At 38.2% G+C, this 26396-nt stretch overlaps 1 protein-coding gene across 4 annotated transcripts in view; it reads right to left on the reverse strand.

The window, feature by feature from the left end:
* rabgap1l (RAB GTPase activating protein 1-like) overlaps positions 1 to 26396 on the reverse strand; it is a 121682-nt gene that overhangs the window by 32587 nt on the left and 62699 nt on the right. For all 4 annotated transcript variants that reach the window (XM_079244985.1, XM_079244988.1, XM_079244987.1 and 1 more), the window contains 4 exons: positions 19745 to 19858; positions 10362 to 10436; positions 7659 to 7784; positions 5924 to 6067 (listed from right to left, as the gene is read on the reverse strand). In XM_079244985.1, the coding sequence (XP_079101111.1) occupies positions 5924 to 6067; positions 7659 to 7784; positions 10362 to 10436; positions 19745 to 19858 (459 nt within the window). The remainder of the gene's footprint in view (positions 1 to 5923; positions 6068 to 7658; positions 7785 to 10361; positions 10437 to 19744; positions 19859 to 26396) is intronic.

Here is a 26396-nt window from a genome sequence, read left to right on the forward strand (position 1 = left end):
TATTCAGCTTTTGGGTGAAATTTCACAACAAGCCTAAAATGCATTCAAACCTGTACAGGTGAACTTAATGTGATCTTCTCTAAGCTTTTAAATGCACATGTCCAACTGTTAAATGTTTCAATAAATTTTGCACAAGTTGCTGTTCTCTAACAAGGAGCTTAACGGCAAAAATCACGGCAGGTGTGTGATCCTTGAATTGACCAATAAATGTCCTGGTTCAATTAGAGCTGGTGTTTAAACAGTTGTCCTCATCATGCTGTTCACATTTTGACATCATGAGATCAAGACGACACCTAACAATGGAACAACAGTCCCTTGCCATTGCGATGCTTCAAACAGGACGTTCTCAGACAGAAGTGGCCACTGAGCTTGGAGTGTCACAGAGTGTCATCAGCAGGTTGCAACAGAGATATGGAGAGACTGGAAGAGTCACAGAAAGGCCTAGAAGTGGACGTCCTTTGGCCACATCCCGTGCTGATGACCGCTACATTGTGAACACTGCCTTGAGAAACCGGATGATGAATGCCACTCAACTCCAGGCACGTTTAAGAGAGGTGAGAGGCACCCAAGTGTCACGTCAGACCATTCGAAACCGTTTCCATCAGCGTGGTCTGCGTGCTAGACGACCTGCACGGGTACCTGACCACACCACCAGGCACAGGCATCATCGTCTTGCATGGGCCAGGGAGCATTTACGCTGGACGAGGAGCCAGTGGGCCTCAGTGCTCTTCTCTGATGAAAGTCGATTCACACTGAGCAGAAATGATGGCCGGCAACGATGTTGGAGACGTCAGGGAGAGCGCTATGCATCAGCCACTGTTGTCACCAGGCGAGCTTTTGGTGGTGGCGGTGTTACAGTGTGGGCAGGGGTGTCCACTTGGTACAGAACTGCCCTACACTTTGTGAATGGTACAGTGACAAGCCCATACTACCTGAATAACATCATTAATCCAGTGATTGTGCCCCTACATGAACAGCACAGGCCTAATTTCATCTTCATGGACGACAATGCTCCTGCTCATCGAGGCCGCATCATCAGGGAACGGCTGTTGGAGACTGGTGTACCTCAAATGGAATGGCCTGCACTCTCTCCAGACCTGAATCCCATTGAAAACCTGTGGGATCAGCTGAGCCGTCGTGTAGAGGCTCGAAACCCTGCACCCCAGAACCTCAATGACCTGAGGGCTGCCCTTCAAGAAGAGTGGGATGCCATGCCTCAGCAGGCAATAAGTTGCCTTGTGAACAGCATGAGACGTCGTTGTCAAGCTGTAATTGATGCTCAAGGGCACATGACAAGATATTGAGACGTTCAAATTTTTTGTTGTGGTGTAACTACCATTGTTGTTACCTTTTGTGTTGAATGAATTTTTTGAGATGAGGAAATCAGTAGTGCATCCTTCTACTTAAATGTCTTACTTTTATGATATTATATCACTGTAGCATGAACATATTGCATTTTCCATAAATTTCACCTGAAAGCCAAATATCCCTAACTTTTTGTGAGTAGTGTATATATACACATATTTACATACACACACACACACACACACACACACACACACACACACACACACACACACACACACAGTTCTGCTCATAGCTGCCTGTAAAATAAGCTGAAATAGACTAAAGTAATAAATAAAAATTTTTATGAAAATCATTACATTACTTTCTAATTCTAGTTTAATAGAATTTTTTTTTTAAAAAGCAAACAAATAAAATATTTTTTTACATATTACATCACTCATAATCTAATATTTTGTTGAACAATTATTTAATGTTTCCGCTACAGTCAGGTATTTTTTTGTTCCTCTCAATCAGAATTCTGCACCTGTTGACAGGTATTTTGTCCCACTGTTCATTTGTTTGTTTGTTTTTTTTCTTTCTTCAACTCAGTTAAATGAAAAAACAGTGTCTTATATAACTAAATTATATTTTTGCAAATTTTGTTACTGTTCCTTTTTTAAGTCTCCAGTTATTTGAGTGACTGTTGTAAATTCAGCCTTTTCTTTAACGAAAGGGTAAAAATAAACAATGTAACTCAAAGTCAACCACACTTCTGTGAAATCAAACTGTCCACTTACGAAGCAACACTGATTGACAATCAAGTTCACATGCTGTTGTGCAAATGGAATCCACAACAGGTGGAAATTATAGGCGATTGGCAAGACACACACAATAAAGGAGTGGTTCTGCAGGTGGTGACCACAGATCACTTCTCAGTTCTTACTGATGTTTTGGTCACTTTTGAATGCTGGCGGTGCTTTCACTCTAGTGGTAGCATGCAGGTAGTGCAACACCATGCAAGATGTTTGGCGTTTGCCAGAAAACACCAAGATTGGCAAATTTGACACTGGCGCCCTGTGCTCTTCACAGATGAAAGCAGGTTCACACTGAGCACATGTGAACATGCCAGAGGTAGCCTGACTGCCATTAGGTACCGAGATCAGATCAGATCATACCCCTTGTGGGACCATATGCTAGTGTGGTTGGCCCTGGGTTCCTCCTAATGCAAGACAATGCTAGACCTCATGTGGCTGGAGTGTGTCAGCAGTTCCTGCAACACAAAGGCATTGATGTTATGGACTGGCCCGCCCGTTCCCCAGACCTGAATCCAATTGAGCACATCTGGGACATCATGTCTCGCTCCATCCACCAACAACAAGTTGCACCACAGACTGTCCAGGAGCTGGCAGATGCTTTAGTCCAGGTCTGGGAGGAGATACCAGGAGAACATCCGCCGCCTCATCAGGAGCATGCCCAGGCTTTGTAGGGAGGTCATACAGGCACACGGAGGCCACACACACTACTGAGCCTCATTTTGACTTGTTTCAAGGACATTACATCAAAGTTGGATCAGCCTGTAGTTTGTTTTTCCACTTTCATTTTGAGTACAACTCCAAATCTAGACCTCCATGGGTTGACACATTTGATTTATATTGATAATTTTTATGTGATTTGGTTGTCAGCACATTCAACTATGGAAAGAACATAGATCTACAACGTGTTACTTAAGCGTTCTCTTTATTTTTTGAGCAGTATTTATTTATTTATATATATATATATATATATATATATATATATATATATATATATATATATATATATATATATATGTATATATATATATATGTATATATATATATGTATATATATAAATATATATATATATATATTTATATATGTATGTTTGCATTTTACATATATATGTATATATATATATATATATATATACATATATACATATATATATATACATATATACATCTATATACATATATACATATATATATATATACATCTATATACATATATATATATACATCTATATACATCTATATACATATATATATATATATATATATATATATATATATATAAATATATATATATATATATACATATATATACATATATATATATATATATACATATATATATATATATATATGTATATATATATATATGTATATATATGTATATAGATGTATATATGTATATATATATATGTATATATATATATATATATATATATATATATATATATATATATATATATATATATGTGTAAAATGCAAACATACTTATCTACTTTCTTAGGCTGGAAACACACTTGCTATTAAGTACTTGATTATAATAAACAGCCCATGAACAATATTTATAAAGTAAAAATACTCATTAAAAATGTCTACCTAAGCATAGAGGGGAATTAAGACGATGTTGGAAATAGAAAAATGAAAAACACAAAATGTTGTTTTGTGCAGAAAAACATTTAAAACAAAAGAGCAGAACAGCAATGAATAAAGACAAAAAAAGGAGAATGAAACGGTGAGGTGAGAAGTGGCGTGTTGCAAAGAAAGACACAGGATATAAGACTTGTGGTTTTACAAGCAACTTCTCATCATGCGGCTCATTGGTTGAGAAAGAAACTTTTAATTGTTCTGCCTCGGGCCAACGGGACAGAGAAAGAAAGGGAGGAGTGAAAAAGATGGAAGAGGAGAAGAGCATGAGGAGAAAATACTGTACGGAGAATTTGACTTTGATGGTTTATACAATGAAACTTTTCAGTAAAGAAAATGTTTCAAGTACTACTGATTAAAACACTTATAATCCAGCCAATATTCAGAGAGGTAATCAGTAAAACTGCAAAAACAAAGTTAGCTTAGCATGAAATCGTGACCATTACTTCGTTTTGACTTAAACTCACCATTGGACACAATGGACAAGTTTGCTCTTAAAAGGTTAACACAATGTCAAACCTCTGACACAACTTCATTGCTGGTGTTGTAGGTTAGGTATGTCCATCTAGTCATGCTGGATATGGTATTCCTCAAACCTCTGCTGCTGGCTCCCTGTAATACTGAATTCATCCTACAAACTACACTTTTCTTAGTCACTGTACAAGTGGAAGTGAAATACGTCCACCGAAGCTCGAGGGCTCTGCAGTGGTATTTATAAGAATTCAGAATGCATATTTTATTAGATATGCAGGTACTTTTGAAATAAAAAAAAAAACAAACTCTGTTTCAACTTGTTCTTAATCTGACCAGAAGGCAACAGACAACACACACCAGTGGTTCCCTGGTTTACAGTGCATTAGAAAAATGCAAATTAGATTTGGATTTTTTTGTGTTTTTTTTTTTACAGTATAGGTTGTCATCTATTAGAAACTACTTTTCACTTACTTTATTAGCTGCTTTCTTAATGAGTTTATGGCCTTAATGACTTAATTCAAAATCATATGCTTTTTCATCATCACTTGATTGCATTTCTGATCTTGCTCATTGAAATGACATCATTGCATAACCCTACCTCAGTTCCATGCATGTGTCTCTTCTGAAGTTTGTACTTTTTTTGTTCTGCTTTCTAACAATACCTCCAGCTCAGCTGCCTCATATTTCTGTCCTATGGACATTTCCCCACTGAGTCTGCTCATCGTTCTGTTTACTGTCGCCGAGTCCTCATCGCTTCTTTGTCTCATCTCATTTATTTACACTCCAACCGATCGAACAGACGGCAGCTTTCCTGGAAACCAGCTCTATCTGAAGTGCTCTATCTCTATCATTAAAAGCTCCCAACTATATGAAATGTAGTGACATACATTAAAATCTGCAACTACAAACAAATAGAATTGAAACTAATTGAGAAAGCTTCTCTCTGATCTCTGTTATTTCAGTAAAAAAAATTATCCTTTTGAGGCACAGTTTTACAAAGCACAGAGCTTTTATATGAAGATGAGAAATCTGTGATCAGTAAGGGTTTTAATGGCTCTAAAAACAAACCACTGATAGCATCATTCTTTAAAAGCCTGAATGTAGATGCATATGCACTGGTGGTATTTACTAAGTGCTCTTTACTTGTGGCTACTGATGGCTAGTCAGGCGTTCAGCTCAACCACTTGTGTTCCTTCGTGTGTCTCATCTCCCTAATCATTCCATAATAGCTTCCATCTTCTTCTTCCTAATGTCGTCCATTTCTCCATTTTCACGTTTTCCATTACTGGACTTGATACATATAATGTGGACCACATCCTTCCCGCTGAACATGACTGAAGATTTTTTTACACAGTAGTCTCTGTGTAATAATGACAAAAATTAACTCATCTCAGTTAATCCTAAATTATTCCTGCATGCAAAATAAAGACCTACCACACTTTAGAGTAAGCTTGCATTAAGACAGCGTTGTAGAATGATCTATGCGATGACAGCGTCATTCGTCAGAGGCATGATGGTTGTTGCACATGCTGAGGTGGGCTTTTTCCCCACTCTCTTCACCTATCTATCTGCAGAGGTGCATCAGTGCCAGATTTACTTCAAACCCCCAGTCCACCTTTGGACTTTCACACATGACATGATGCGCCAGGAGGACACAAGTGTACAGATAGATGTACAAAAGCCTTGATGATACAGTGTTCTGCCTTTACCTCACAGAGCAGCAAGTCAGTGATGTGGAAAACCATGCAGAGGGGGAACTTGGCTGTAAAGAGGGTGAGGAACCACTGGGAAGCATACATGTGTGCCTCTAAGTTCAGCTCTTGGAAGTGCGTCCACAGGTCTGGAAGTTGCTCCTGTAAGAACAGAATAATTAACTCGTTTCATGCAGATAGTGAGCTCTTTAACAGAGACCCAAGAATAAGAAATTCTACTTCTTACACTTTGATTCAATACAAAATCAAATGAAAGTTATTACCTTTCAACATTAAATTTTAAATCTGTAAAGCTTTCATTTGTTTCATACGTCGGATCTTATAATTCAGCATAACAAATTTCAGAACTTTTAATTTCGTGCGCAAGTCATTACCCGATGAAGGTTTAAGAAAGGTATGTCATTAAAGCACTTTATCATTCACTCTTCTTTTCCTTGAAATCCAACTTCGCTTTTTTTAAATTGCATTTTTCTATTAATACACAGGAAGAAAAAGACTGGTGCTCCTTTCCAGTATCAAAGTGGGCTTGTGTGCAAAAACCACAAAACCACTCATTAAACTGTTCAATTACGGCGATAAAGAACCAGTTTGACAGCCACGTTTCAAATAACCTCTAATTAGCGGTCAATGCTAATATGCTTTTATTGCATTTGGTCAATGCTAACCGAACTGAACCCCATGTTGACAGACGAATGCCAGCAATGTCAGGATGGATTTCAGGGACAAACTAAACTCAGCTCATTGTGTGGATTTAGTCTTTAATATGTGAGCAGGATGAGATCTTATGCACCCAAAGAACACAACCACAAGACAGAAAGTTTACAAAATAAACTTGTCAACAAGGCAACGGCAAACGTGCAAGAACACAAATGATGAAACCAGTAGAAACACAACAACAAGACCATTTTGTCTGAATGAGAAGTGCAGATATATGTTGTAAGGCCACCTGCACTGTTTCAGTCTTTTCTTCAGGGAACAGATTTATTGCCTAATCTGTGTAAAATGAATTAACCAGTCGATGGTTTAACTGTTAAGAAGGCTTTGATGAGCATGAGCTTCTACAGGTTACACTCTTTATAAATAGAAAAGATTTGTTTGCAGAACAAAAACTGAAGGTTAAAACTTAAATATTTATAATACTAAAGGAAGTGAGCAGCACACACTCATTAGACACATCATTAAAAGCCCTGTTCATCACTCTCTTTCAGCACAACCAGTAATTTGGTTCTTGTCATGCTTCCAGGATCCTCATGCTTGCCCATTTTTCCCACTTTCAACTCATCAATATCCGAAACTGACTTTTGACTTTCTCTCTAATGTTTCCTTCTCCTTCACAGGTGCGACTGTAATGAGACAATCATGGTTAATCATTTCACTTGTCAGTGCCTTTAACGTTGAGTGCATTTTGATGTTTAGACAGGTGATAAATAATGAGCAGGTAGCTGTTCAAGATACAGATAAACAGGTGAAAATATGGAATAGCTAAGAAACCAAGATTCTCAACTACAGTGTGATAAGCACAAATAAAATAAATCCTCTTTTTAATTCAAGCTAATGACTGACTTCTTCACCACAATGACGTTCCTTGAGCTTTGTGTTTACGTTGGTTAAAATTCCCTAAAATTTGAAGGACTTAGTTTATTTTCCATATCAGTGTTGCTCTATTAGCATTGCATCATAAAACATTTAGGCTTCTTTTAAGTAATATGGCAGATTACATACTGTAACTAACCTGCATGAGCCTCTCCAGCTGGTAAAATTTGCAGTGAAGATCTTCAAAGTTGTTCTTGTAGAGAGCTCTAAGGCCATATTCATACATGATTTTGACCAACACACAGAAGGCTTGCTCCTCAGGCATCTGCAACCAAACAGATAAACAACATTGAAAGTTGGAGAACTTGGAAAGTTGAAGAAAGTTGGAGAACTTGGCCCAGTTCTTTGCAACAAACTTTATGGTATTAATTCTTTGTATTTTAACATAGGTGATATTATGGGGTGGGAAGGGAGTAAACAAACAAACAAACAAACAAAAAGGCCTGTCACACTTCATGGAAGGATCTGCGTCCACCTGGACAGTCCACTAGCACCTTCCTACGATGCCCTCTACTGATATGCCGTTTTGGATTTTGTGCTTGTGTTGTTCTCACTCCTATGTAAGTTTCTTTGGATAAAAGCGTCTGATAAGTGACTGTAGAATAGAATAGAATAATCAACTAAATGTTCAAAATGTGCTTCCTGTTACTATTTAAGTGAGATGGAGACGTATGGGCTCAACACATGGGTGGCAATATGGCCTTCGCTGCCTGTCATTGTTGTTTGTTGTTCCCACATGTGTCAAGTCCATCAGGTTGGCCCACATATCACCTACGGCAAGGTACTGTGACACTACCAAACCAGCCAAACTATTTCATAAAGTTTTTTAAAAAAGACAATTTATGTACAAGTTAACTGAGGCGAAGAAGTAATGAGAATATCTGACTGCCTCGAAAGAACACTTCTGGAAAAAGGTGACACGACAAGTTTGAGGGACACGACAAACAAATTGGACAAACTCTAATTTATTTGCATGTGCAAGAAATGTTAATAGCATTGTGTGTAGGTGTTTATTTGTGCATTTCAGGGTGTGAGTTGTTTGGATGGATGAAGATAAGGAATATAAGAAAAAGCTTAATAGTGTGTGTTTGTTTGTATAAATGGGTTTATTTCTCTTCTATCACACACACACACACACACACACACACACACACACACACACACACACACACACACACACACACACACACACACACACACACACACACACACACACACACACACACACACACACACACACACACACACAAATGTAGACAAGAAGAAGATATTTAATCAGAGTGACAATATGTGTTTGGGGCTGAATGGGCTACTGCAGGTAAACCTGAACCCCTATTAATATTCCTGACATCTCTTCTATAACCTCTTCCTCCTTCCAACATAACCAACATGCCTCCTCCTCCTCCTCCTCCTCCTCCTCCTCCTCCTCCTCCTCCTCCTCCTCCTCCTCCTCCTCCTGTGTAACCTCTACTTCTTTTGCTGCTGCTGTACCCTTTATCTCTCCTTCTTTTCCTCTGTACAGACTCCTTCTCCTCCTACATATCGTAACTTCCTCCTCTGATTTTCACTTTATGCACTACTTCCTCATGCTTCATTCATTAAATTCATCGCCCTTCATAATTCTGCTTCCTCACCACAGTTCCTCCTCCTCCCCACCGTCTCACTCCTCTTTAACCTCTGCTGCCCTTGGTATTTGGACTTCAACCAAACTTCCACCACGCTCTCCTCTACTTGGGACTCCCTCCTCCACATGTCACCGCTCATGTTTCTCCTCCATCTGTCTTCCCTCAACTTTCTCAAATAAACTTTCAGTTGGTTCAGACAAGTAGTAATGAGCACAGCAAAACGAGGGAAACTCCACCACTACCTCCATGCATATTTTTTTCTTTTTTAAAGATTAGTTTTAAACTGGTTTCATTCAAGTTGTCAGAAATGATCCTTTCAGTCTGAAATATTGAATATGTCCATTTTTATAGAGTTGCATTCCAGTTCTCACATTGTCTCAATCCTGCTTCAACATACATTTAACAAGCAAGCAGACTTGGCTCTTGCAGATGCAGGGGCACAGTGCTGTCTTTTTTTATTTATTCTAGAGTTAAAAACCTTGATAACATCCTCAACAACTGTTCTGTTTGCAGGAGAGCTAAAGAAGCACTCAAGCTACTACAGAAAACTGTATTTTTATTACAAGAGCAATTTATTGGGGGCATATTATACAGTATTTGCATTTCTATCCAGCTAGTCTACTGAGCAAGTTTAATTTGCACATACAATTAACTGTAAACACTGAAGAAGAAAGAAAAAAATACCCTTAAAGTATTGCATTTTGAATGAGCTAAAAGCAGCACAACAGAAACAGGTTAAGACAAATAATGAAGAAGATATCTCATGACCTAAAAATGAAGAGATCTGCATACATGCATAGTTGCAACACTGCTTGGTCCTCATTTTCATTGCCTACTGCGTTTATTGCATATTGTAATGCTAATTTAGTCATGTTTTGTTTCCTGCTTGTGCTTTGATTGATGCTCTTTTTAATTACATCACCTTGTTGCACTTTTTGGCTGCAAATTTGTTCCTCGAGATAAGCAGCGCATGGCACTGACCCTAAATAATTGTAAAACAGATGTGCACAAGGTCAGGCAGACTTTATTATAATATACAACAGGTTTGGATGAAAGTTTAGCTATTGTATACATATAAAACAATAATTCAAGCTTTGTAAGAATATGAAGTTATGGTTTGTATTGTATCAGATTACATGATATTGTTGAGTGTTGTGAAAATCAAGCAATAAGGAGGGAGGTTTAGGTTGTGAATGAATGAACAAGAGTTTACTCACATGCAGAAGGAGAACAGCAGCAAGAAATGACTGACCCTGACAATAACCAATTTCCTCATCGTAGACCGAGTAAGCCTGCAAAATAAGAGAGAGATTTAAAAAAAAAAAAAAAAAAAAAAAAAAAAAAAGAGGACATTTTCAATTAGGTTGTTTTCTCAGAAATAAACTAGTAGTCACTGACACTGATGAAGTTGAACGGCATATCAATAAATGCTGGAATATTAAAGGTCAAACTGGGAGGTAACAACATATTAATGTGGTAAAATCAGAAATATAGAGTCTGTCTTCTTCAGTGGATTCTTTTCAAATGACAAGCAGAAGTTTACCAACATTTTTTAGGTGTTAAATGGTCAGACTTAAAGACTGGAGGAGAAATGAAGCTGTTAAAATAAAATAAAATCTTCACTATTGTCATGTGACTCGATGTCTGTGATAGTTGCAAGAAGTGCTCAAGCATTTCAGATATAAAAGATATTTAGATGCACACTGACACAAGCAAGTTTTCCACTGTGTGTAGTAGAGCCCTGCATTGGGACTGGGATCTGGGATCCAGTGGAAATCTTGCAGGAGTTGGTGGTTTTCAGGTTGTAATGTGAGGGAGAGGGTGGTTAAAGAATAAACAGCGGGTCCTGCATTTGCAAGTCGATGGAGAGTGAAACTTCAGTTTGTAACAAATGAAATGCCAGAGAACATTAAATTAAACAAAGGAAAGGAAAATCATATTGTAACATCCTGTAGTTTATCTTCAGAGTTCGATTCCAGTTGTGCACGGCATGGTTGCAGCTGACAGTAACCATTTTTTGAGGCACTAAATGAAGTGACAGATAAAGGCTGTCTTAATTCAGGGTCTGCACACTTCAAAGTGCAGATTCATTGGTTACATACGCCTAGTGTTGTCCCAATCCAACGGCTCCTTCGGATCCTCCCTTCAAATTCGCACTTTGTTTGGCTCCAGATTAGCTTTAGACATTACGAAGGGTACAAGCGATGCTTCCTTCGCGGCCTTTTTTCCTGCCAGATTTAATCACGCACCTGATTGAAAAGAATGAGCAGTAGAGCAGTAGTTGCCAGTGTAGGTACAACTTTTATATACAGTTTATATTACCACACCAGCTAGACTGTTTTTATTGTTTTCTTAAATGTATATACACACACATTTTTGTCCCAGCAGACAAGCTGGGACGACAACGGCATTGCGTTCAATATCCACAAATGAATCTAATTACATGCGTCTAACCAGGATTATTTTTCACTGAAGTTAACGTCAGCTTGACAGGATGAGCTGTAAGCCAGATGAAAGAACTTCACTGCGCTCTAGCCCGAAGAGAGCCTCTGGAGCACTGGAGCACTATGGGTGATTCTCCTACACTTGGTGGACCGTCTCATTTCACTAACGTCTATTTTGGAGTATGCAGACTAAGTAAAACACTTATTAACCTACGTAGTCTGCATAATTCGAAGTGTGCAGATCCTGAATTGGGACGTAGCTACAGTCATTCTTTGTCCTCTGTGCACCCACTCTATGCTATGTTACAATATGTATTCTCTATAGCTTTTGTTCAGATTTGATGTGATATTGAAGCATTTGTTGAGTAGATTTGCTCTCTATTGATATAATAACTGCCAATATTTAGACAGCTTATTGTGTATTTACATTACCTCAGTTTACTCAAACATTGTAACTTAAAACTGATTTTTGTTAAATATACATTTTTTATTTATTCTTCTTTGTATGCTAGCAAACGACACTGTGTATAAAGACTGATTTTATGTGGCCTGCATGGATTGGCAGGAGCAGGCGGGCATATTGTTCAGGAGTGGGCAGTAATGGTCAGAATTTCAGTGGGATTGAAAAAAATAGTCCCATGTAGGGCTCTAATGTGTAGCTTTGATTTGTTTAGATTATGCAATTTAAAAGGTTTTATTTTTCTTAATTCCATATTGCAAGTAATTGAGATTGCAGACAACCCAAGTACCGCAACAAACCTAAGTAACCAGCGTCTTATGTCTTTGAGATTTATAACAACCAATGTAGCTTTCTGAATTCCATTCCTTTTATTACAGACATAAACACTTGGGGGCTGCACAGTTAAATAACAGAGTAATGCCAAACCTTGAATGACTAACTCTACTAAAGCAGCTCAGGGATTTAGTGTGCTGCACTGAAGTGCTGGACGTAAGTGTGAATCTCTGACTTTACAGCCAAAGTTAAAAGAAATCCATTTTTAAACAAAAAGTGAGTTATGGTAAAAACAGTGATACAGATGTGTAATTATCAATGCTTTAGTTGTTTAATGCTAAAAAATAAATGTAAAGTAAATATCTTAGGCTCAACAGCATGTTGTAGATGCAGCATTTGAATCTTTGTTGATCATCCAGTAACTCTTGTCACTGGAATGTAAATTCTGTCAGAACATCACCATAAACAAAGGGCATTTCCTAGGAGACAGTTTCTCCCCGGCACTAACGTTTTTCCCTTGTTTCCCCAGAGGAATTCGCCTGAGTACTTGCTCAGTCTTTAGTTTCTTCCTTGTCAGTTTCAGCCGCTCCCACTTACACTTTATACGAGTCTTGTATTCTCTAAATGTAGAGATTATACCCGAGATCTAGGAACATAACTCCAGAGTTCTTTCGCCATCACAGCAAACACACTATTTCAAGACTTGTAGAGCACTTAAAGATGTGTAAAAAAAAAATCACTGTGCTGTTCCTTTGCTCTCACTGCCATCCTTAAGACTTACTAAAGCCTCTCTATAATCTTACCAAGTTAATAATGATAGTTTGACATGAGCACTGCCTCTGTAACGACAGCTAAGGTTGGAGTGTGATATGATTTCTTAAGGCCTAAAGGTTTTACTACAGATCATGTTTGATCATGTTGACTTTATACTTACTGTATCTTTCAAGCAACACTGAAGTAAAATGATGCAAAATGAGAAATGTGGTAGAGTTTAGTGTAACCAAACAAGTTGTTAACATAAAAAAGGACAAATACATATGTCAGGGGAAAAAAAACAAACAAACAAAAACAACAACATAGTTTATCCTGTTCCACATATAATCTCAGCACCATGTAACTTATGTGTGATTTTACTTTAATACACTTACAAAAAATAAAGGTCAAATCCATTACCCACATTTAAGCCTGATTAATGCCTTTTAATATGGGACTCCACAAACGAAACCTTCTTATAACGACAGTGTTTAGAGAGGAGGCAGCCTCTCAAACTCGCCGTACCTGGTGACTTTGGTCGTTGAACTATGCGGGGCTGATCCAGGAGGACAAACGTCAATTAAAAACAGTGATGATACTGAGTCAACAAAATTATCCAGAAACAAAGAAGCAGCGATCAAAATTGTCAACAGACAAGCTTTACCTAATGTGGTTGAAGACAAAAAAAAATTACCTTATTCAAAATCCTGTCTACCTACATCCTTGCAAAGTTGAGAAGAAACACACTCAACAGCAAACAAATGGCTTCGATGGGAGACATCATTAGGGAATGTGGTTTAGAATTAAATCTAAGGTAGCTATTTGTATCTTCTCTTGTTCGTTTATGTGCAAAACCATCACCAAGAAGCTTTTGAAATGACTATGCTGGTAATGGCTCAATATCAGCCCTAAATATTTTGTCAGGATGCACTCATTTACAGAGAAATCAACTGTTACAGCGCTGAGTTAAAAGATTGTCAACCCTTTTTTCTTCATGTGTGAAAAATGAGTATGGACGTCCAGAGTTCTGCTGCTGATGCGTTCAGTTAATTTGGTGTTTGATGCGGAGGTAATGGAGAGGTCTTCTGGTGCTGTCTGTACCATAATCTACAAGCTGACATGCTTGATGGAGTGTGGCATTCACACGTCCCCAACTCGACTGAGAGAAGTGCATGCTGACAGATGGATGGGGGAGGTCCTGGTGGGTGAAATCTAAATTTGTTCGCTTGGGCAGATAATAGGCTCAGAGGGGTGGATCATTACAGGAGATAGACATTTTCTCAACCATCAAGAGAACAGATTTCTCTACACTTATATGTAATATATATAACTCTGAAAAGCCGGTACAAATGTGGTTTTAATCACTGCCATAAGACTTTGCTTGTGTGAGGTCTTAGTCTGATGCTGCGACTGAAAGCTGACACGCAATCAGAACAAGTTGTAAAAACTTAAGTCACTAAACTTTACGCCTACAAAATATATTTCAGTGGCAGCTAATTAGCTTTAGTGACTTCACTAAGGAAGTTAGTATATCTCATCCAACCTAAATTAGCTGATCTGTTGACTTCTGATGAGGTCAGAGGTCAGCTGACCTCTGAAACTCTTACATATAAATAAGAACATTATTATTACCCCTTTTTTAAAGGTATTCTTTAATCCTTGTTTAATATTTAATAAGACAAACAACAGGATATGAAAGTGGAGGTGGACGGCAGGTCAACTAAATAATTGGGAACTCTTGAGTTTGAGCTGGATGCCACAAATCATTGCTGTAAAACCTATTTAATTTACTTCTAAAATTATAAAAAATATTCACATCAAACATGTAAAATGATCAAATCTGAACTTAAACATAAACAGCTGGTTGATCTGTCATCATACTTGCGTTGTTTAAGTTATGACCATGCAAATACAGCAGATATTCCTTTAATCTTTTTCTTGAATTATCGAAGAGTTACAGGTTTTTAGTTGTCAAGTATGCTTTTGACCATTGGACTTTGTCAAAGGTCCTTCCAGATGCCCATTAGATTGTAAGTGTGACTGAGTGAACAAAGAATGAAACAGATTATCACTGACAAACGACATGAAGCTCAGGCCACTTCCAGAGCATGAAGGCAAGAAATGAAAGACTTCAGGCTTAGTATGATATGAAGATGAATATACACTTTGTCCTGGATAGCCCATGCCTGTAAAGCCTCAAGATCCAACCAACCTTATCAGCTGCAAATCTACATGGATTTGCATACAAATGAAGTCTGGCTCGCCACTGACCTACTTGGGTCCAGACTGGATGTTAAACCTTCCTGACAGGTTCTCCCTGAGCGCTGACCAAACATACTCTACTTTTGCAGAGCTAGGAAAACACAAAGAGCAAAAGTTCTTCTTCAGCAACCTAAAGTTAAATTTGGTTTTAAAGAATAAACAAAACATCCCTCGCCCTTCGGATTCAGTATCAATCTATAAACTTTACAGACTCCTTTAAACTCAAACCAACTATACACAAATACCTACACTACAAGGCTAATAATTCAATTTTGGGTTTAACATATTAAATTAATAAAGTGATTTAATTTCATTTATAAATAAAAAAAAAGTTAAAGGCAAGAGTAACTGAGATGTCACAACTTTCTGCAAAACATCAGATTATTTAATACATGAACACAGGGGCAGAAGGAAAAAATGTGGGCCTATCTGGTAAGATATAAATTACCTGGTAAGAGGCTCCCATTGGATATTTACTGCATGGATGATTACGTTTTAGCTGGCAACAAGTTATTTGATCCTGACTGATGCACAGAGCTTCTCATTTCATAAACAACCATGTCAGAAGATGCAGACTGTGGTTATGAAAAAGATGTTAATCTGTTACAGAAGGGTCAAATTATTGCCATCACACAAAGAAAGCATCTAAAGAGATGCTGAAACTACTAAAAATGGGTTAAGAAGCCTTCAAGGCAAAACCAAAAACTGAAATAACAGGAAGGAACCATCATCTTTTGAGGAAATGGGTTTGGTGAACTCAAATAAGACAAATACAATAGTAGAACTGAGGGCTATTTATGGTAGTGAAGGTAAGAGCATTTTCACATGCAAGTCAATGGATTGGGACTGTAAAGATGTGCAGCCATGAGAAAACTACTCATCAGTGAGGCTATTTAGGAAAAAGGAAAATACTGACTGGATGTGCTTAAACTTTCTTCAGTTAAACAAAAACAACACTGAGGTGATTTTCTTCGGAGCCAAGGAGAAACAATTCAAGGTCACAACAGAGCCTCATTCCATACACCTAAAAACCACCAACCAAGCCAGAAATCTGGGTGCAGTGATGGATTCAGGCATAAAATTTGAAAAACACATCAAGGGAACAACAAAGTCCGACTGCTGTCATCTTAAGAATATATCAAGGGTAAAAGATCTGATGTCACAGCAGGATCTGGAAAAACTGGTCCATGCTTTCATCTTTACTCAGCTTGATTACTGTAACAGTGTTTTTACAGTCTTCCTAAAGAATCAATAAGACACCTGCAGCTTATTCAGAACTCTGCTGCTTGTCCTCACTATAACCAAGAAAGTGGACCACATCGGTCCAGTTCTGAGGTCTTTACACTGGCTGCCTGTCCTTCAGAGGATAAACTTTAAAGTTTTGTTGCTGGTCTATAAAGTTTTGAATGGTTTAGGACCAAAATATATCCGAGACATCTTGACCCAGTATGAACATACCAGACCCCTCAGGTCATCTGTATCCAGTTTTTCATCAGTTTCTAGAGTCAGAACTGAGCACAGAGAGGCTGGATTCAGCTTCTATGCTCTACATGTCTGGAACAAATTCCCAGAAAGCCTGAGATTAGAAGAAAACACTCGGTTTATTTAAATCTACGTGTTCTCAGCAACATTTCAGTAGTTTTTATTTCACTGTTTCTTTTAAGTGGTTTTTTTTTTTTAAACTTGATCATGTTTTTAATAGTTTTTATCTAATGTTCTTTCTTTTTCCGTTCTCTTGTTTTTAATTTTGAATTATGCTTCTTATTTTGTAATGTTGTATGGTTCGTGTATCACACTCTGAATCACCCTGTTTTCGAATTATGCTATACAAATACCCTTGCTTTGGTGCAGTTGGTCAGGTCTAGGTTCAGCAACACTATGTTCCCAAAGAATGAGGTCAGCTGACACCTGAATACACTGAATGACCCAGTTATTCCATCAAGGGTACAGGCATACTCCAGGTTTCATTAGGCTTCTTGTGAAAAGATGGTTCAGGGAGCATGAAACATCATTTTAGCACATGGACTGGCCAGCACAGAGTCCAAACCTGAACCCATTGAGAATATTTAAGATGTGCTTTATGAAGTGGTTGGATTTTCCCATCATCAACACAAGATCCTGGAAAAAAATTAATGCAACGCTGGATGGAATGTTCTCACAGCAGAAGCTTATCAAAACGATGCTACAGCAAATATGTGAGGCAATCAAAACTAAAGACGTTCCAACAAGACATTAGGGTGTGACTTCATTTTGAATACCCAGGTAATTCATTTTCTTAATCCATATACCTCATGTAGAAATAAACAGATGAAATTTCTTTATCAAGTCTTGTGAGACAAATTGTAAAACACCAGAACTCCAAGTTATTTTAGAGCATGAATGTTCAAATTCAAGTGAGAAGAAATAATTGCAGTGCATAACTCTCTCTGTCTAACATGACAGAGGCTTCAGCTCTTTTTAGCGGTGTTCCTTGCAGATGCGTGCAAACTACTTCCTACACCCGACTACACACAGAGACCAATGTTACCGTAATGGCACCTCATTTATATGAAAATTAGCCTGCAGCTTTACCTTGTTAATACTGTTACCGTATTAACAACATTTTCCTTATGCGTAATTAATCTGAGAAGTTTGAATCTGTAAAAATTGTTGAGCAGGTGCAGCCCATGTCTGGGAGAATTAAAACCTGGTTTTACTCATATTTTGCCAAATTGTAATCCTCCTGCACAAAGAATCTTCTCATCAATGACATAACAGCGTGTGCGTCGTCATGTTACTGTTTGTGCCGCTAAGTACATCATGTGAACCATCTGGAAGCTCTCATGTATAGATATAAATGCAACAGAACTGTATAAATAGAAATACTTCTCACACTAAACTGACAGAGGGGAGTATACATCAATAAGGTGATAATTCAGTCTGCGATAGAGCTGTTGCACAAATCAGCAGGCAATGTAGTGCAGAGTTGTGAGCCTAAGAAGAGAATTAGATGAGAAAGACCATGGCAGAGACTGACTGGCTTGAACATATTTCAATTGTGCTGACCTTGGCTTTTGTCTGAAGAAAATGTTCCATGTGTCTTCACAGATAATTGCCTGAGGATGTAAGTACACGGAGGACTCTCTGCGCACAGCTCATGATTTCTTCATTTATTTCAATAGACAGCATTGCTTTTTCCTTTTTTCCCCTCATTTAATGGAGGAAGAACCACAACAGGAACATGTGAGGGGTGTTCAATTTTAAGTGAACATATTTGTAAAAATGCTATAAATATATTAATACATTATGGCTGAAATATTCAAGAATATTGTTTTAATTTAACAGAAGACAGCAAGAGAGAAATATCTCAGCATTAACTGTGAAAAATCTTTAAATAAGAGTGGAAACAGGACCTTAATGTAATCCTTAGCTCTTAAAGATCATGATTTACAGAGCAATTTCACTATGATTCATACTGTTCTCCTAGTAATCATATCTCCCATCAACAAAACTTCCTGCCCTCAGAATAAATTAATGCACTTGTGTGAAAAAGCATATTTCATATGCACTTGTGTGTATTTTCCTGTACCTTGTGGTAAATCAAAGCACCAACCAAGTGGTCAGGTAACCTGTGTCTGGCACCAAGACAAGGACTGTAGACAAATTAAGTAAAGTAAAATATGATTTAGAGCCGCCACTGATCACATTTGTTCCACTACATCCCTCAACTCATCATGCTTTGACCGTCCTTGGACCTCAGCTGATAGCTGCTCACCATAATCAGCTTGGACTGCTGCAAAACCCTGGCCATTTTTAAAAAGATCCTATCCAGTCATGCAACCACAAAATATGGTGTTTGTCATAGGCTCTCAGGGTTTTACAACTGCCCACACTCACTACAAGAGCAAGAACTTCAGCGTTATCTGCATCCAAACTTTGAATTGTGACATATGAAAGACTAATTTCATTAACTGTGAACAAAGTTGCTAGCTCATTAATGCATAATTAAAATAAGACATGATACAATTCATGCTTCAATTATTATTTAATCTAAAAACAATTTTTTTGGTTCAATTTGGAATAAATCTTCCACTTAGAGAACTGGAAGGAGAGAATGGCATCCACTGAATGGTGCGAATGTTCAGATGGTCTTGGCAAATGCTGTCAATCAAAAACTGTGGAGCCAAAATGAATCACCAAGCAAATTTCTGCAGAGCCTTGCCAGACAAAGGGAAAAAAAAAAAAAAGGCTTGCTTCACGAGGATAGGCAAGATTCATCACGTGTTTAAGAATAAACATCCCTTTCTAGCACTTGAGCCTGAACAGGAAACACTTTCAAAGAGAAAGTGCTCTGTAGAGATCTAGATAAGGTTAAAATGTTTGTGTGCTACTTGCCATTTGCAATCTCAGTGTCATATTGTGGGCTCACCTTACAAATCTTGTACAGAGAATCTTGTCCATCTCCATCAGAGTCTTTGAAGTAGTCATGTGCTGGAAAAGTGCGGTGAATGTCGCGGGTGATGACACCTTCCTGTGCCGAGTCCTGTAACACACAAGAATGATGGATTTTAGAGCTGTGAGCAGACCGGCCCCAAGATTAATGCAGATTGTTTTTGTGGTTGCAGAGTTTAAACGGAGCTAATGCACCTTCACTCCAAAGTATCTTTTCTATCTTTGCAGATATTTATACAGAGCAAAAGACCACAGTTTACTGTGCAAAGTTAAGATACTTGGGACAGTGTTGTTAATTCTGATACTAACCAAAAACACACTACTATGTTAACACTCTATCCAGGCTTCAGCTACTAGTTTTGCAATGTCTTTCTCACTCAAACACACCCACACATATACAGGCTCTCTGCTACTTCCATGTCACCTCTTCCCTAACATAAACACATATGCACACAATGTGGCACACGGTGCAAACATGACCAGAGAGAGAGGACATCTTTCTCCCACTGCAGCAGATAAACAACAGGCAGGGCTGCCCTTGACCTGTGTTTTCCAGATGAAATTGGAGAATTTGTGACAAAAACTAACTAATCAGCTACATTGTTTCTTTCCTTATATTTTTTCCAAACCATAGAAAAGTGCACAAGGGAATTCAGGTTTAAAAGTCTCCAAGAGACAATACAATCTGCTAGATGTTTGTGGAAAACAGTGCAGTAAAAAAGATTTTTTAAAAAAGATTCTAGTCAAGAGCTCCCACTACCCCAAGAGACCTCAACAAACCTCCCCTAAATGGTTGTTCATGCACAAATACATCCACTGAAATGTTACTGTGCCACCATGTTGTGTAACCTGAGCACCAAGGTGGCAGCACAGTAGAATAAAAGATAACCTTATGAGGTGTCCTGGCAACCTAGAGCTGGAAATACATCACCCTGAACCGCAACTGCAAAGACTCGGCTTTAAGTTTGGCTGATGGCTGTCCTTGTATGCTATCTCTCCATCTGCAACTCCTCTTGGTTTTTACAAAAAGACTAGTTGTATGTAATGTCTGGAAAAAAAGAAGATTTTCAGTGAGCAGAGACCAAGTTTGATCATATAGATATTCCTTATAAGGACTTTTTTCAATTCTTCGTTTAAATATACATATAAAAAAAAAAAAGCACCAAAACCTTCAGCTAAGGGCCTGTGGCAGAACACTGACTCCTATTAGTAGTGATGATTGACTTGGATTCAACAACCTCATGTCACACAGCACAGAAATTAAAATGGCTCCTGCAAACACAATTATGACATATTTAATCCACTACTACTGTACTGCATTAGAGTTTTGATTAGCTAAATATAATTCCTTGTTCAACATGTTGCCAGCATCTTACAATTATTTTGTGGAAGTACATCCACAGGTTTGAGAGCTTCATATATCCACCACACACACACACACACACCAAACAGTTTGATAGAAGCTGCTGGCACAACTGTGTGTAATGCTTTAATAAGATTTGTAGTGAAGAGGTGGTGTGTCGCTCTGTGTATTGTGTAAGAGATGGAACTAACGGTTTTACATCGTGACTGTACGCCGACAAAAAATAGATGCAGCCCTTCAGGAATTAAGGTTGTGTCTGAGGGTTTTTTTTTGTTTGTTTGTTTGTTTTATGTATTTTTCTCCTGCAGTCATGTTTATGTCAACATTTCCAAGCCAAAGTCATTAACTTCATACTTCAATTTTCAGGATGGAAATCCCATCAACTATCCTTGGAAAACAACTAAGCAAGTCTGATCCACACAGGTCAAAGCTTGCATCCCATAGTGCACTGCCAATGTCTCAGTGTGAAACACCAAAAGAACCACACCTTAAAGAAATTTCATGGCAGAACACAGGGTTTCAGATTAGCCTGATGATGGCAAAGGCGACTCTACTTGTACAAACCCAAAGGAGAACCAGAATAAAGCGTGAAATGTCAGAGTTTTCTGAAACTTCTACGGAAACAGTAACGTGACTGTCCTCAGAGGAAGAAAGCACCAAGCATTGATGTGGTAATAGAAGAACAGTGCAACTGTGATGTTAACAGTAACAGCGTCACTGTTAAAACAATTAATAACATATGATAAACGGATTACTTTTTTTTTTTTTTTTAAACTATCCCATCTTTACTAAAACAGTCAAGGCACTGTAATACCATGGCAACATCAGCGATGAGCAGCAAAAATCTAGTAGACAGTGAAAGTTGTAAACACTTTGATTTAATAAACCATGCATGCCTCCACTAATTAACAGCCTCATTATTCAAAAAAACACTGAAAAATAGGAGAGGACGTCCTCTATGCTGCTTAATCCCCTTCCTCTCTTCTCCTCAGTTTCCTCCTGGACGTTACTCTTCCTCCTTGAATTCTTTAATCCCAGCTTCTTTGTTCCTTTCTTTTGGCCATCTTTTGTTTTTTCCCCACTTCCACAATTTCCCAATTTTCTACTTCATCTCCTACTGTACCATCTCATCAGCTGCTTCTTGTATTTCGATCTCTTTCCCATTTTTTCTACTTCATTTTACTTTCTCTGCTATCTCTGCATCCACGTGTCCAGATATTTGCCTAATGGTGAACATACAAAGACCATTTTTGGGAGCTTATCGGACAAGCTTAATTGAAAAGTTTTGGATCATACCATGTTTTATACGTCAATAAACTCTTGCTGTGACTGATCAACTTGCAACACTGAAACATAAGGGAGGCCAAATATAGGACTCTGCACCAAGCTTGTCAGGTTAAACTGAGTGCAGCAAGGCTACAGTTACTGTTGTTTTCACCTTCACAGCTGCAGAACCTTCTTTTTGTGTTTTAGTGGACAGCTCCTAAGACTTGCTGTTCTAAACACTGAGTACAGCTTTTCTTGTCAAGTGTGCAGTGGAAGAATCGTTTTCGTGTGTGCATGCATATGTATTTGTGTTTGTGTGCAGAAAATTGCAGCCCTTTGATCTCTGCAGGGAAGAAAAGGTGTTCTGACAAAATTGCAGTCTCATCAGTAGCATCATTTTACCATTACAGCAACCCAGTTCAGATTCACAACATTACATAGAAGAAAAAAAAAAGCTAGCTATACGCCACATAATCATATCAGAAAATTAGAGCCTACAATAATCTCTATAGATTTCTCTCTTATTTCCTCCACTAAAAACTGTCAGGTATTAGTTTGGCTAATCAGGGCAGACCCACTCATTGCTGGCGCCATTAATGGTGGTCAAACCCTAACTTTGAATCAGAAAGCCAAAAAATTAAGAAAGGAGAGTGAGCAATTCAGACAAATGCAAGCTCACATGAATCCAACAGGTTTATAGGGTTAACAGGGCAAAAGCAAATGCTTAACAAAAATAGTGTGGCTCAGTCAGAGAGCCCCATAAATAATGACACCTCTAGTTAATATTCTTTTGGAAATGGGGAGAGAGCTGCGCGCTGACACACATAGAAGCTCTGAGTATAGTATGAACACATCCATTATCACCCTCAACCAGAGTATCTCCCGCTGAATATCTTTCTTCATCTGTCACAATTTGGGAAAAACATCAGAGGAATCCAGAAGGCAGTTTGTGATTGGTAGCTTCCAGACAGGGGTAACAGGAGGACAGGGGATCTGAGGCTGTGATAAGACCAGGAAAGGGGAGACAGCATTACATTTGAAGACAAGGCTATTCTTGACTGAAGATAATCCTCTAACACTCGGGGGAAAAAAAAAGGCTGCAAAATTTACACAACAAGGATTTGGATCCCTTTTGATTGGCAGCATCAGCACGTGCAGAGTTTCTTAAGGTGTTCCACAGGAGTAAGAAAACAAGCCTAGAAAATACAAACACATTCATGAGAGCACAGACCACTGTCATGGACATATGATGGCAAATGAAGACACTATAATATGAAGGTAAGTGCCATTAAAGCATTAATATCTCTGCGGATAAGCACTTCAAAACAAGCATATCATCGATTTTTAATTTATTAAAAAAAAACTTTTCTCAAGCAAGAGAGTAAAACAAAAACCAGAAATGTAGGCCTGTGTGTATTCACATCACCCTTTTACAATCATAAAAACTATTAGGAATAATAAACATCAAAGACGGTTGGCATCTTGCTGATGACATTATGAATATGGACATATAAAAGGCAAAATATTAGCACTGGCTGGGGATTACATCAACACTATCCACCACCAGTCTGTATCAAATGTACTGTCAGCTTGTGTGTTTGGATTCTACAGCGCTGTGTGTACCTGTCAGCTTTATCCCCTGGTGGCTTTTAGACTGAATGAGGTAAGAGCAAAGGAGGAAAGGGGAGAATGAGAGAAATCAAAGCAGACAGACAGAGGAAAAGACAGACCGAGGCACAAGTTGAGAAAGTGAGAGATAAAAGAGAGGGGAGTGAGATATGTACACAGAGGGGAACAAGAGGTTTCGTCTAATTGTAGCCTGGGGGCTTGTTGGGCAGACAGTCCATTACTCAGATCTCACCAACAGGTTACCTACTTAACACTGGCAGCTAAAAATAAAAGCTGCTGATGCGTCCAATGCTGTACTACACCTCCAACAGCATTTCATCTAACACACCAGTCTGACTGGCAGAGGATGCCACATGTTCAGAAAATTAAGCAGCAGCAGATCTACAGAGAAGCATAAACAGTCCTGTTGTCATGCAGTAAAAACATACTTTAAGTACAAGTATCACTTATGAAATAGTATGTTAGATTGGAGCAGAACAAAACGCTCAGAAGATCTCACAGTTGCCATGGCAATTAACACCTTAGCAATATTCAAATATTTACATAATCCACAATGTAGCTTTTGGAAAAAATAGTAATCCTACAGAATTTATTACACGGCAACGTCAATTCCACCGAGTTACTCGCAGACGAGGGCATTTAATTGGCTAGAATTGTAGTTATTCTTGTGAGATGAAAGAAATGCGAAGCCTCTGAATAAAAACATACTTTGAAAAGCTGACCTTCAAAAACTCAACTGTTAGCCGTCACAAATCCATAAACAATTACCTAAAAACTAAAAGTACCATGTTAGCTTGCCAGCAAATGTTTCCAGTCATGATGTTACTGTAAGACTATCTCTCTGTTGCCTCTTAAATTCCTGCTTTTGTCATAAAAGTTTCACAGAACATCAAAATAATGCCATATTTAATTAAACGGTAATGCAGTGCATGCATTAAAGGTTGATGATTGAGCTTTATGGCGGTTCTGGGTTAATATTTAACCCTTTTGCGTCACTGACAGTCAGGTTACTGAAACTAATTTCCCTTTTCTCTCTCTGTCTTTTCAGTGAGGTATAACTGACTCAATATATCGTAAAATAAAATTGTCTTGCATTAAGGTTTATATGTGTCTTACTTTTGAATAAAGAGATGTGATATCAGAATGTGTATTCACGTCTAAGATTAGCATAAAACTATGTGAAATATTTTTTTATTTGAGTCTTAAATGTAAGACAGGGCGGTACGCTCCGGGTGCCACTTGACTGCTTCTGCTGCATATGAGAGGAAAGGGGTAAAAGAGCAGAGGCTTAATGAAGGATGCTTGAAATGTTAATCACAACCATGGGAACTGTAACTTAATTTATATTATACTTGAAGCCAACATGAGCGAACACCTGTCATTTCATGAAAATAACATTTCATTAACAAACTAGAAAAAGTGAGCTGACATCAGTGGTCCAGAACATGCATGATGACTGGCTGTCTGGTTATCCTTTGCCTTGCTCACTATTTGCTTCCCCTGTTCCTGTACGAAGGATGAAACCACCTGAAGCCACATTATATTTGTCACTCATGACCCTAATGACGTCAAGTCATGTGTGTCCTGCTACAAGTGTTTATAGTGTCGAGTAGAGAGGTCAGGATTTTCCACTGATAGTGTTGTGCAGTACCTGTACTGGATCTAATCCAAGTGTTTATCAGTGCTGGTCCTCAGAACAATATGTCCTACATGTTTTAGGTGGTTTCCTGCTTCAGCACACCTGTGCAAAATTACTGTCTCATCAAGTGGCTTGCAAAGACTTTAATGACAACCTGTTTGGAAGGTTCATCATTTCAATGAGGGTGAAAAACACTGTACCACATAATATGTTCCAGCATCTGTGCTTATTTCTATCAGTGTCCAGATTCAGTATTTTTCAAAAAGAGGATGGAGGAATGAATTCTTACAGGCTTCAGTGCATGAAATTACACACGAACCCTAAATCAATAGTTATTGTTGGAGTAGACACACATAGATCACAGACAAAAGGCACTGGAAAAAAACTAGAATTTCCACAGCTGCTGATGTTTGCTTTTAAGAACTCGCACTTCAAGGCTGCTGGATATTTAAAGGGAACAAACACAATATTTAGCCATTTGAGGCGGAGATGGGTTGACATTAGGAAAGATTATCTGTGGTCTTGCAGGGGATGACCATTTGGCTCACTCAGTAATGTGACATACAACCAAGCGGCAACCTCCGGCGGTTAAAAGTGAAGCCTATGCGGAAGTGCAAAAAACTGCAGGTCCTGCTTCATCCACTAGGGGCTGCACACCAGAGCAAATCCCCATAGACTCACATGTGTATACACACGTATATATATACATTTACACACATATGTATACACACA

The sequence above is a fragment of the Telmatherina bonti genome (genome assembly GCF_933228915.1).
Source record: "Telmatherina bonti genome assembly, chromosome: 8".
In the NCBI taxonomy this organism is placed as follows: domain Eukaryota; kingdom Metazoa; phylum Chordata; class Actinopteri; order Atheriniformes; family Telmatherinidae; genus Telmatherina; species Telmatherina bonti.